This window comes from Megascapheus bottae, chromosome X (genome assembly GCF_031878675.1).
Source record: "Megascapheus bottae isolate mThoBot1 chromosome X, mThoBot2.hap1, whole genome shotgun sequence".
Taxonomy (NCBI): domain Eukaryota; kingdom Metazoa; phylum Chordata; class Mammalia; order Rodentia; family Geomyidae; genus Megascapheus; species Megascapheus bottae.
In genome coordinates this window covers 48,922,443-48,935,151 of record NC_143547.1, presented here as the reverse complement: position 1 = coordinate 48,935,151, position 12,709 = coordinate 48,922,443, and the positions used below count along the sequence as shown (strand labels likewise).

The following is a 12,709-nucleotide window of genomic DNA, read 5'->3' as shown; positions in this document are numbered from 1 at the left end:
GCTCCATCCCCTTCCTTCTTCAATTCTTTCTACAGATTCTTTTTCTATGAACCCAGTCCCTGCTCTTCAGGCTTCACAGATGTGATACCAAGAAGATTTTGGGCCATGGGAAAGAGCTTGGCAGATCAAGCTTTGAAGGTAGATGTTCACTTGTATTTTTTAAATGTGGTACCAGGGTTTGAACTCAGAGATTGGGGATTGGTCGGCAGGTGCCTTACTACTGAACCTTGTCTGCAGGCAGTTCTTACACTTGTCCTTGGGAAAAGGTTCTTGCTTCCCTGGCCTCCTGTCTGGGTCCTGCCCTGCCTATTTACACCTCAACAGAAGCCAGGATGACAGATAAATCCCAGGCATCAATCTATTGGTCAAGAAAGGATCTTGTCATACCCCTACACACACACACACACACACACACACACACACACACACACACACACACACACACCCATCAGGCTAGCCTCAAATTGCAAATCTCCCTATCTCAACCTCCTAGGTAGCTCTGAGTAGAGACATAAGCGATAACACTTCATTTGAATATCTGTGTTCGTAAAGCTCTCCCCCTACACACACACACACACACACACACACACACACACACACACACACACCTATCAGGCTAGCCTCAAATTGCAAATCTCCCTATCTCAGCCTCCTAGATAGCTCTGAGTACAGACATAAGCAGCAACATTTCATTTGAATATCTGTGTCAGAAACCATGAGAAAGTAAAGCCCAAAGCCACAGTTGTTCTTGTCTCCCAAGCACATGCAGCTAGGAACACTGAGGGGCTGGCCTGAATGGGAAAATTGTAGGTAGACATGCAAGACCTTGGGGACAAGGTCTGGTTGCTCTCTGGCTGGCTTGTCCTCTTCAACCCAGCTTCTAAATGACACAGAGTTTTAGGGAGGAGCCCTGCACTCCGTTCTCCTGGCTGTTTTGTCTCCTGCAGATCTTAAGGAGACTTGGGTCTTTAAAAGCTTGCTTTTGGTGGCCTGTGCATGTCCCCAACATGTGCAGATGACAAAGGGGCACTAGTAATTTAACGTTTGTAAACAGAAGCTCTGTATACCACTTCAGAGAACACTCCAAACCCCTGGGCACACACACCTGACAGTGTGGTTCTCCATATCTATCCCACATTCTCCCGTCATTTCCCACAAGCACACATAGCAACTCCACAGAGAGGAAGAGCAGCAAAAAATGCCCGTCCTAATCATTAACATCTGAAGGTCTCTTGTGAAATGCCTTTATTTCATCCCCAGGGCTGTCTCTATGTCTCTACCAAGGAAAGAGTACCATGTGACTCCTGCCGCATCTTCACATTGCTGCCTGCACTCTGAGTCAAGGCACAGACTCTGTCAGGTGGCTGGAGGCTCCCAGAGTCTCCCTGCTTTCAATGGTGCCCTTCCCACTTCATACTTTCCACCCACGGTAGCCAGATAGAAATGATTGAATACCAATTAGATCATGCCACTGGCCTGATTCAACCTCTCCACGGTTGCCCAGAGCACTGTCAGAGGGAAGCAAGCCCTTCCTGTGTGACTATCAGGAATCCCAGCACCTTCCCCCCTTGTTCCTTCCCTCTGTGTCCCCTCTGTCAGTACCCCCCACCCCCAGTTTGTGACATACAAAGAGCTGGGGAATCTCAGCTCCTGCTGCTAGATAGGTTCCTTGTAAGACTAGCAGCTTATTATTGTCTTCAGAAAGGCCTTCCTGCCCAGGTCCCAGATGCTGCTGTGTCCCTTCCCTGGCTTCCTGGGGAAGTATGCACCAAACTACCTTGTTCACATTGCTGGGAGTTTACAGCAATCTGGACTTGCTACCTTTCCCAAGGAGCTTCTAGGCTGCCTTCCCTATACACTGCCAGTGTATAGCAGGCCCTCTATAGAAACTTAAGGAATCACTGAATGAACGTATGAACGAATAAAGAAGCAGGAGAAATAGTGCCTTCACCTACAAGACAGATACTCTCCAAGGGCTGGCATGTAGCTCAGTGGCAAAGCACTTGCCTAGGAATTGCAACGTCCTGGGTTCAATGCCCAGTATCAAAGAAAAAAAAAAGAAGACAAGAAAAGACCCCAAAAAAGAAAGGTACTCTCCCACCCTTCAGTGATACCCCAGTACCTTCTTTTTTTTTGCCTGCCTCCCATTGTATCACACTCAATGCTTTCAATGTCTGGTGGCAGAAACTGCCCACCACTACCTGATTCTAACAACGGAGGTGCATCCTGCATGCAGGACTTGGAGCAGAGTCCCCAGGCACTACCCTGGTCATTTTGCTGTCCAGGCTGTCCCCTCATTAATGAGCTCAGTGTAGCCTGTCTGCTTTCACTGAGCCCTGGGCTTCCTGTGTCCTTATTCCCACCATGACTCACCCCCACATCCCACACAGCTCCCTCACTGATCCTGTTACAGAAGTTGTCCTCAAGCGCCCACTAGCTCAGGAGGACCTGGTGAAGATGGACTCAGCACCAGCCCCTGTTCCTAGCCCTTATTTCACCTTTCCTTACCTTAGCATGGAGGACACACGGGGTGCTTGTTCCCTGTTGACAGTCCTGTGGTTGGGAGAAGGAGGCAGGGCAGAAGAGGAGGGAGAGGGGCTGAGGGTGCCTCTTGGATCTTCAACTTCTAGAAGGCTTGGGAGGCCTCTGGACTTCAGGTGCTGCACACAGACTCCCTTGGCCCATCTTTGCCTAGTGCTCCTGAGGCTGGTGGTAGGCTTTCCAGCCCAGGTCGTGCTCCCAGGAGCAGGTCAGGTCTTGCCTCTTTCCTGCTGTGTCCTTGCTTCCCTGGGGAATGTCCCTGTCCCTATCCATATGGGTGTCAGGGCCTTGTAAATGAACACAGAATCTCTCTCTTTGACAAGGGTTGTATAGGAGGGAAAGAACTGCAAAGAGGGAGGGGGAGGGAGGGAGGGAGGGAGGGAGGGAGGAGAGAGAGAGAGAGAGAGAGAGAGAGAGAGAGAGAGAGAGAGAGAGAGAGAGAGAGAGAGAGAGGGGGGGGGGGGGGGGGGGAGACTCAGAAAATGGCTCATCAAGCTGGCTGCTTGGGGAACCTGGGAATCTCAGCATCCAGAATCCAGTGGGAAGGCTTTCCAAGGTGCTGATGGCACTGGCAGTGTGTGTGTGTGTGTGTGTGTGTGTGTGTGTGTGTGTGTGTGTGGTCACCTCTCCACACCCCCCCCTCCCCAATGTGAGCCATCCTTTTCCTTGGCTTTGTTGAGGCCAGGCATCTAAACAAGATGCACATCTTCCCGGCCCCTCCTCGCTCTTGCAAGGCCCTTGATTTCATCCTGGAATGTGTCATCCAGGAGAGAGGGCCACCGCCCCCCCCCAGCACGCCCTCCATCTACCCACCCCCACCTTTCCACTGCCAGGTCCCCCAAAGCGTTGGGTTCTGCAGGGTGGCACCCTTTCCCTGGCGTCCTCCCAGGAAGCAGGCAGGCAACAACCCGAGGCGCCCAGCTCTGTCACCCCACCCACCTTCTCCCCCCAACCCCCTCCGGGCCTCCCACTCGTCCCCCCTCCCACCGCCCGCGGCCCCGCAGCCCCGCAGCAGCCACTGGGGGAACCAAAGAGACACAAGCTTTCCCAGCTGCCCGGACCACAGACGCCAACACCCCCGCCCCCCGCCTCACGCCGCCCTCCCGCCTGCGCCCCACACTCTAGCCCACGACCAAGCCAGTGGCAGCAGCGGCGGCGGCGGCGGCGGCAGCGGCGACAGCGACAGCCACAGCAGCTCTTGCAGCAGCAGCAGCCGCAGCAGCAACAGCAGCGGCGGCGGTGACAGCGGCTGCAGGCGGCTGCGGGAGTCGCAGCGGCGCGCTCCAGGCAGCGCTCGCCAGCCCAGGTGACTCGCTCTCTCCGGTCGGGCCGGCTCCCGGGACCCCCGCTCGCGCCCCCGGCCCGGGTTCCCGCGCCCACCGGCCCTCCCGCTCTCTCGCCCTCCCCTCCCCTCCTCTCCGGCCCCTCAGGTCTCGGCGAGGGAGGTCGCGGTAGCGGCCCGGCGGCAGCGGCGACCGTGGCGACGGCGGCGACCGTGGCGGCGGCGGTGGCGGCAGCGGCGGCGGCCGCGGCGGCCGCGGCGGAGGCTGCGGCGGCGACCGTGGCGGAGGCGGTGGCGGAGGCCTCCGTGGCGGAGGCGGAAGCTGAGGTGGAGGCTGAAGTGGAGGCCGAGGCCGAGGCCGCGGCGGCGGCGGCGGCCGAGGCCAGCCTGGGGGAGGTGGCGGAGGCCGGCGACCCGCTAGCGGCCGCCACGGAGGAGGCCGGTGCGGCGGCGCCCCCCTTCGGGGAGGCCCGGGTGGATTTGGACGAGGAGTTGGCGGCGGCGATAGCGGAGGAGGAGGCCGAAGTGCAGGCGGTGGTGGCGGCGGCGGCGATGGCGGCGGCCGAGGCGGGGGTGGGGCCGGACGACGACAGCGAGGGGAACCCCGACTTCCCCATGGCCTCGCTGTACGTGGGCGACCTGCACCCCGAGGTGACCGAGGCCATGCTGTACGAGAAGTTCAGCCCGGCGGGGCCCATCCTGTCCATCCGCATTTGCAGGGACAAGATCACCCGCCGCTCCCTGGGCTACGCCTACGTCAACTACCAGCAGCCGGTGGACGCCAAGCGGGCCCTGGAGACCCTCAACTTCGACGTCATCAAGGGCCGGCCGGTGCGCATCATGTGGTCCCAGCGGGACCCCTCGCTCCGCAAGAGCGGCGTGGGCAACGTGTTCATCAAGAACCTGGGCAAGACCATCGACAACAAGGCGCTCTACAACATCTTCTCGGCCTTCGGCAACATCCTGTCCTGCAAGGTGGCCTGCGACGAGAAGGGCCCCAAGGGCTACGGCTTCGTGCACTTCCAGAAGCAGGAGTCGGCCGACCGCGCCATCGACGCCATGAATGGCATCTTCCTCAACTACCGCAAGATCTTCGTGGGCCGCTTCAAGTCGCACAGAGAGAGGGAGGCCGAGAGGGGCGCCTGGGCCAGGCAGTCCACCAGCGCTGACGTCAGGGAGTTCGAGGATGACACCGATGAGGAGGCCACCTTTCGATGAAGACATCGCAGGACCCAGCCAGTAGAGCCGAGCCCTGGCTCCCACCCGGTTTACAAACCCCCCTCCCGCCCCCCCCCCCGCACCTTTCCCCACCCACCAGCAGTGTATTGTATTGAGAGTGCAGGTCTCTCTCTGCCACCCCTGTCCCTTCCCCTTCCCCTCCTCCCCAGCCCGCACCTCCCTCCCCCCTAGCCTCCTTGCCCCTGGCCCTCTGACCTGGTTTGCTCCCCCTCCCCCCTTCCCTCCCTTCATTCATGCCCTCCCTCCCTGCCAGTCTCCCTCCCTCAGCACTCCCTAGCTCCCCCTCCCCTCTTCTTTCTGTCCTGCCCTGCCCTCCTCTCCCCCACCTCCCTCCCGACCCCCCCCCACTCCTCCCCTACCCCCACCCCTATGAAGGGAGTTGTGGTTAATACTACTAGAATCTGTGCCATTTGATAGGTGAAGGCTGCTTCTTGCCCTGTGGTTTGCTTTGGAAAAGCATTTTCTTGCTCTCTGTTTACTGCACAGGTGATCAGATACCATTTCATGGCAGAGCTCTCAGAAAGGAGAAGGCAATCAGAGGAGGGGAAACCCCCACAGTTGTAGTTGCTCCCCATGTTCCTCCTCCCCAGAGAACCACTTTTGACCTTCATTGGTGTGCTTAAACGTTTGGCCAGCTCTCTCCTCTCTGCCCCTCTCTAGCCCCCCCCACCCCACTCCCGCCCCGCCCCCATCCCTGCCCCCTCCCCACCTGTCCTGGTAACATGCTGTAGTAGAGTGGTTCATGTATGTGGTGTTTCTTAACCCGCTCTTTCAGCAACTAAAACCAAACAGAAATCAACCCACTGAACTTCTTTCCCATGTTCTCCAACAGGCTTTCCAACCAACCAACCAACCATCATCTTCAGTGCCTGCAGAGTGCTCCTGTGCATCCATGGACCTTAACGTTTCTGTAACCATTCCGCACTGTTGGACATTCAGGTGGTGCCTAGTTCTTTCCCTGTGTTTAAAACCAACACTGTGTGCTCTGATGAGTGAATCCTTCCTTGTCAAGCCAAATCTTTGCTAGCATCCTGGATGGTCTCCTTAACTGTGGACTTGCAGGATCCACACGTAGACATTTCAGAGACTTCCTGTGTGTTGCCAAAAGGCCCCTTCCTAAGCATTGTACTGATTTGCACTTGTGCCAGCCAGCGCAGCTAGCAGCTAGTGAAAACGAGTATGCTTCCTTTCCTCTGCATAGTCTCCTGGTCCACTGTAATTGGTGTGTGTGTGTATGTGTGTGTGTGTGTGTGTGTGTGTGTGTGTGTGTGTGTGTGTGTGTGTGTGTTGGTCAAAGCTTGGTGGGCTGCAATTGGTATTTAGCTGTCCTTGATTGTTCCTCTGGAATTGGATGCTGTTAATCACCCCTTTTCCCTGCTCCCCCTTCCTATCTTTTTCCTTGTTGTCAGAAAAACAATTCAGCTTCTTTGCAGCAAAAATGTTATAAAGCAGTCAAGTTAACAGAAGAAAATTAGTGCCATCAGCTATCAGTAATGACTCTCTGTACCTAGATGAACATGACTACCCACGTTCATGTGTATGTGCCCTGTATTTTTCATGTGATATATATATGTGAATTTTATGTATATACTGTTTCAATATCTGCTTTTTCATGCATAAAATATAATATATAGATTATAGACATAGATGTATAGATATTCTTGAACTTCCTTTCATGTCATTAAATATTCTTCTAAAATAATTTTCATGCCTTTTTAGTGCTCCAGTGTATGAATTTACTAAATGGAACCATCAAAAGATTATGCTTCTAAATCAATATTTGAATTCACTTTTCAGGTTATTCATTATGCTTTGACTACTTACTCTTTAATGAATATGTACATTAGAGTTTTAACATGTCCAAACGGGTATTGCCAAGAATGTCAACATGTAAATAACCTTGCTTGACATTTAAGATTATTCCCCCAAATACTGTTGAAAGTAAATATAGGATATAGGAGGTTAAATACCTTGATTTTTTTCAGTAGTGAGTTACTATTCATGATAATACCCATTTGTCTTCATAAAAACACCATTCTGTGAGAGCTGGTGGTCATATGGGGGATATTCTGAGCTTTGTAGATCTTATATCCTCCATTTGCAGTTCAGCATGATAATTGGATATTTTTTGCTTACCTTCTTTCAAACAATAAATTATCATTACAGACACACTTATAAATATACTAATAAGGGAAAGCAGCAAATCACATCATTTTTTGTTGTTGTTGGTTATGGAACTTGAACTCTGTGCCTGGGCCCTGTTCATGAGCTGTTTGCTCTTTATCCACAGCCATTTCAGGCTTTCTTATAGTTAATTGGAGACAAGAGTCTCACAGGCTTTTGTGCCCAGACTGGCTTTGAACCTTGATCCTTTGATCTCAGCCTCCTGAGTTGCTAAGATTACAGGCATGAGCCCGGTGAGACAAATAACTTCTAATCCTATAATGTTTGAAACGTTAAGATACAAGAAATGATACCTTTACCTGAGGCCAACTGTTCATGCCTGTAATTTTTATTACTCAATGCTTGAGGTCTGAAGATAGAGATTTAAAGCCAGCTTGGGCAGGCACATCTGTGAGACACATATAAACAATTAACCACCAAAGAGCCAAAAGTGGAGTTATGGCTCCACTGGTAGGGCACCATCCTTGAGTGCAAAAGCCAAGCAAGAGCAGAAGGTCCTGAGTTCAAGCCCAGGTAGTAGCAAGTACAAAAAATAGTACCACCAATGGCCGGGAGTTTGGCCTAGTGGTAGAGTGCCTGCGTAGCATGCACGAAGACCCAGGTTCGATTCCTCGGTACCACGTACATAGAAAAAGCCAGAAGTGGTGTGGTGGCTCAGGGTAGAACACTAGCCTTGAGGAAAGCCCACGGACAGTGCTAAGGCCTTGAGCTCAAGCCCAGGACTGGCAAAAAAAATAGTACCTCCAAAACTAAAATATGTTTTTATGATGAGATTTTTCACTATAGCAAGTCTTTGTTGTCTTCACAGATTACTCCGTACACTTCTATTTTGTTTTAAATTGTTGCATTTTTAGGAGATCTGTGATTTCTAAAATCTAGCCTCTGGGTGCATTTTAAAAGCCCCTGGGCTTTTACCCCCAATAAACTATTTTGCTAATATCTAGAAATATTTAGTGGCCTTACATATCCTGCCATCTGTTGCTATCTGCTTTTTCCATAAAATTTATGTCCAGCAACATTACAAGAAACTTCACATTTCTCTAGTCATCTTTCTGTTTTGTTTTTCTGGCAATGGGGCTTGAACTCTAGGCCTTTTACTCACTGGGCTTTTTCCAAGGCTGACATGCTAACCATTTAGCTAGGCCTCCATTTGTACCCTTTTGCTGGTTAATTGGAGGTACAAGTCTTTCCAGTTTGTCTATCTGGGCCAGCTCTAAATTGTGATTCTCATATCTCATTTCAGACTTTTGAAAAGCTAGGATTAGGATTGAATAGCTAGGCATGAGTCACTGGTGCCTAGCTTCTGCTCATCTTAAGTTACTATTTTTAGGTTTATGTGGAATTGATTGTGATTGCAGGGTTGTATTTTATTTTATTTTCATTCATGGGGCTTGAACTCAGCCTGGGCGCTGTCCCTGAGCTGTTCAGCTCAAGGCTAGTGTCCTAGCACTTGAGCTACAGCACCACTTTGAGTTTTCTGGTGGTTAGAAATAAGAGACTTTGGTGCCCAGGCTGGCTTTGAACCACAATCCTCAAATCTCAGCCTCCTGAGTAGCTAGGATTACGGACGTGAGCACCCAGCTGCAGATTTTTCTTTTATTTCACTTTACATGTGGACTACTTTGATATTAATTAAATATAGAATCACTTTAGGCCATTTATACATTTGCACAACTTACCTTTGATAAACTTAAAACAAGTGCTGAATCATACTGAGTGTATTCTGTACTAAATGCATAGTCTACATTGATTTGGTTGTATTCTGTCTAAATTTTTATTTTTAATTCACTATTCTAGAACTCTGCCATTATATAATCATATAAAAATATGTTCCTTAATTTTAGACTACAATGTAGTTTCCAAATTTCTCCTAATAAGCTCAAGTGTGGTGAATAATACTGTAGTATTATTTAAAAATATTACAAGCAGTGTTGTTTTATTTAAGATGAATACTTAAAAGTGGAATTTAAAAATAAAAGCTTTAGCCATGTGCTTATAATCCCAGTTACTCATGAGGCTGAGATCTGAGGATCACAGTTTGAGGCCAGCCTTGGCATTAAAGTCCCTATAAGACTCTAATCTCCAATTTACCACTCAAAAACCAGAAGTGGCACTGTGGCTCAAGTGGTAGAGTGCTAAGCTTGAGCACATAGAGGCTCTAAGGGACAGCACCCAGGCCCTAAATTCAAACCCCATAATCTTTTCCTGCATACGTTCCCCCCCCCCAGATATATAAACTACTTTAAATAATAATGTAATACTATTGAAAATTATACTGTATGCATTTTTATTTTTATTTGGTTTTTGGCTGTACTGGGATTTTAGCTCAGGACCTCATACTTGCTAGACTGGTGTTTTGCCACTTTGAGCCATGGCTTTCTAGACAGGCTTCTTGTTGGAGATTGAGTCTAGTGACCTTTATTCCTTCAAGATGAGCCTGATACTACAGTCGTCCAGATTGTTTCATTTCTCTCTCTTTCTCCCCCTTTCCCTTTCCCTCTCCCCCTCCCTCCCTCCCTCCTTCCCAGTACTGATCTTAAGCTCAGGGCCTGTGCCTCAAGGCTTGTGCTCAGCCACCTAAGCCACAGCTCTACTTTTAGCTTTTTAAAAAAAATCAATTTTAGGGCTTGAACTTGGCCTGGGCATTGTCCCTGAGCTCTTCAGTTCAAGGCTACCACCCTACACCTTGAGCCACAGGGCCACTTCCTACTTTCAGCTTTTTGATGGCTAATTGGAGGTTAGTTTTATAGAATTTTTTGCCTGGGCTAGCTTTGAACACAGATCCTCAGATCCCACCATCCTGAGTAGATAGGATCATAGGCTTGAGTCACTGGCATCTGATTTTTAACCTCTTTAGTAGTTTGGATTACAAACCTGAGCCACTGATGCCAGCCAGCTTTTATTTTTATTTTTATTTTTTGGTTGATCATGGAGCTTGAACTCTTGAGGTATTTTGATCAAGCCTAGTGCTCTACCACGTTGAGCCATAGTGAATTTCCCATTTTCTGGTGTTTAGCTGGAGATAGAATCTCAAGTTTTCTGCCCCAGCTGGCTTTGAACTCAGAACTCAGAACTCAGCCTCCTGAGTAGCTAGGATTGCAGGAGTAAGACACAAGCACTTGGCCAGTTGTTAATTAAAAATGTTTTTATTGTAATTCAAATAAGTCCACTTTTAAAAGAGACCAAACAGGGCTGGGAGTTTGGCCTAGTGGTAGAGTGCTTGCCTAGCAGGCACTGGGCTTGAGACCTGGGTTTGATTCCTCTGTACCACATACGTAGAAAAAAAGCCAGAAGTGGTGCTGAGACTCAAGTGGTAGAGCTCTAACCTTGAGAAAGTTCAAGGGCAGTGCTCAGGCTCTGAGCTCAAGCCCAAGATTGGCAAAAAAAAAACAACAAAACATTTTCATTGGGTGTTGGTGGCTTACATCAATATTTTAGCTACTCAGGACATTGAGATTTGGGAATTGCAGTTAAAAGAGAACCAAGGTAGAAAAGTCCAAAAGATTTATTAATTCCAATTAAGTAGCAAAATGCCAAACTGGAGGTTTGGCTCAAGTGGTAAAGTGCCAGCCTTGGAAAAAATATCCCAACAAGAGTGTGAGGCCCCGAGTTCAAGGCCCATGCTAGCACAAAAAAAAACCCAACACTTGGGGCCGGGAGTTTGGCCTAGTGGTTAAAGTGCTTGCCTAGCATGCATGAAGACCCGGGTTCGATTCCTCGGTACCACATACATAGAAAAAAAGCCAGAAGTGGTCTGAGGCTCAAGTGGTAGAGCTCTAGCCTTGAGAAAGTCCAAGGACAGTGCTCAGGCCCTGAGCTCAAGCCCAGGACTGGCAAAAAAAAAAAAAAACAACACTTATCCATATGTGATAATCACTTTACTTGGGCTTTCTCAAGGCTAGATCTCTACCACTTGAGCCACAGCACCACTTCTGGCTTTTTCTATGTATGTGGTACCAAGGAATTGATCCTGGGCATTCGTGCATGCTAGGCAAGCATTCTACCACTAGGCTAAACTCCCAGCCCGATAACCTTTTGGTCTCTGCCAAATATCTAATTTGATACGTTTAATGTTCATGTAGTCTCAAGTTTTGATAAATTTTAATATTTTTTGTTTGTTCTCATTTTGACCAAAGCTAGTAAGGCTATTTGGATGCATAAATCATTAGTTTAATTTGCCATTAATTCTCAAACATTCTTACAAATATTCTGTTATATAATACATATAATTTTCTTTTACATACTTGAATGTTTAGTAAAAAATATATATACTGTTTAGTAAATAGGTAATGTTTAGTAAACAAATGTTTCCTAAAATGTGTCATTAATTACTGATGATAGGGAAAGGAATCCTATCCTTAGTTTTGCTATTAGTATTGTGGCTATTTTTGTAGAGAAAATGTGTAATTTATATTTCTTACATATACCCAACCATGCTTTTCATCTTTGCATTGTTTCAGAATCTTTATTTAATAATAAACATTTGACATAGTTCTATGTTTATTTTCTTTTTTTGCATAATTTCAGGTGATTTTCCAAGCTTTATTATAATTTGTGCATTGATTAATTTCTAATTGTCAGACATTTAAAAATTCTCATTTCTCCTTTAATATCAAACTGCTATGTTAATTTCTTCTATCTAAATTTATAGTTACTTTCATAATTGTTTCCATGGAAAATGCTTCTAGAAGACAGGAGCAGAAAAAAATTAGAGTATGTTTAAGAATTTGCATTTCATAGTCAAATTTCCACTTGAAAGTTTTGTCAATTTACATTATATCTGTTATTTCCAGTCTAAAACTGTGTGTAATTTTCTTCACAAGGCTCTAAAATGGGTAAAAATACATTTAAAATTCTATTCTATTTTATTTTTACACTCGTGTATAAAAATACCTGTATTAATAAAGAAAAGGGAAAATGTACATGTATGTACACATATGTGTGTACATATAAATATAAACACACACATATAAATAGGTTCTTCAGAGCAATAGAACCAGTAGGACCATATGATATGTGAAGAGACAGATTTATTTTGGGAATGGCCCATATGGACTGACTCTAGGACTATGGAAACTGGTAAGTTCAACAATCTGCTATCTGTAAACTAGACAATTAGCAAAGTTGTAGAGATAAGGAAGTTTAGCAGGAGTGGGTGCTCTGATCACTTGAACCTTTTTTTCCATGTAGCTTATTTATGACTTCAGGGCCTGCTTAAGGTTAATCACATACACCACTTGATTTGACAATATGGCACGGCTGTACATGGTCAACTTTATGACTAGGTAGGTCAGATGTAATCTAGTTCATGAAAGGCAGCTCAGGTTACTTGGTGGCCCATGATCAAGAGTTAGTCATTTCAAAGTCCAATAGTAGGCCAAAAGCTGTCTTCCAAATGAGTTCTTATTGCAGTTGATGGAAAGGACTTGCTCAAAAATCCCAAAGGCTCCCATTGAAACTCAC

At 47.6% G+C, this 12,709-nt stretch overlaps 1 protein-coding gene across 1 annotated transcript; it reads left to right on the top strand.

Annotated features, from left to right (window-relative positions):
• Window positions 1-4,298: 4,298 nt before the first annotated feature.
• On the top strand, window positions 4,299-6,764 carry Pabpc1l2b (poly(A) binding protein cytoplasmic 1 like 2B). The gene has a single exon (XM_090326218.1). It carries the CDS (start codon window positions 4,376-4,378, stop codon window positions 5,039-5,041), a length of 666 nt encoding a protein of 221 aa, XP_090182344.1. The 5' UTR covers window positions 4,299-4,375; the 3' UTR covers window positions 5,042-6,764.
• The last annotated feature ends 5,945 nt before the right edge of the window (window positions 6,765-12,709 follow it).

Coding starts and splice junctions, on each gene's coding strand:
- Pabpc1l2b (XM_090326218.1), top strand. CDS start 4,376: ATGGCGGCGGCCGAGGCGGGGGTGGGGCCGGACGACGACAGCGAGGGG.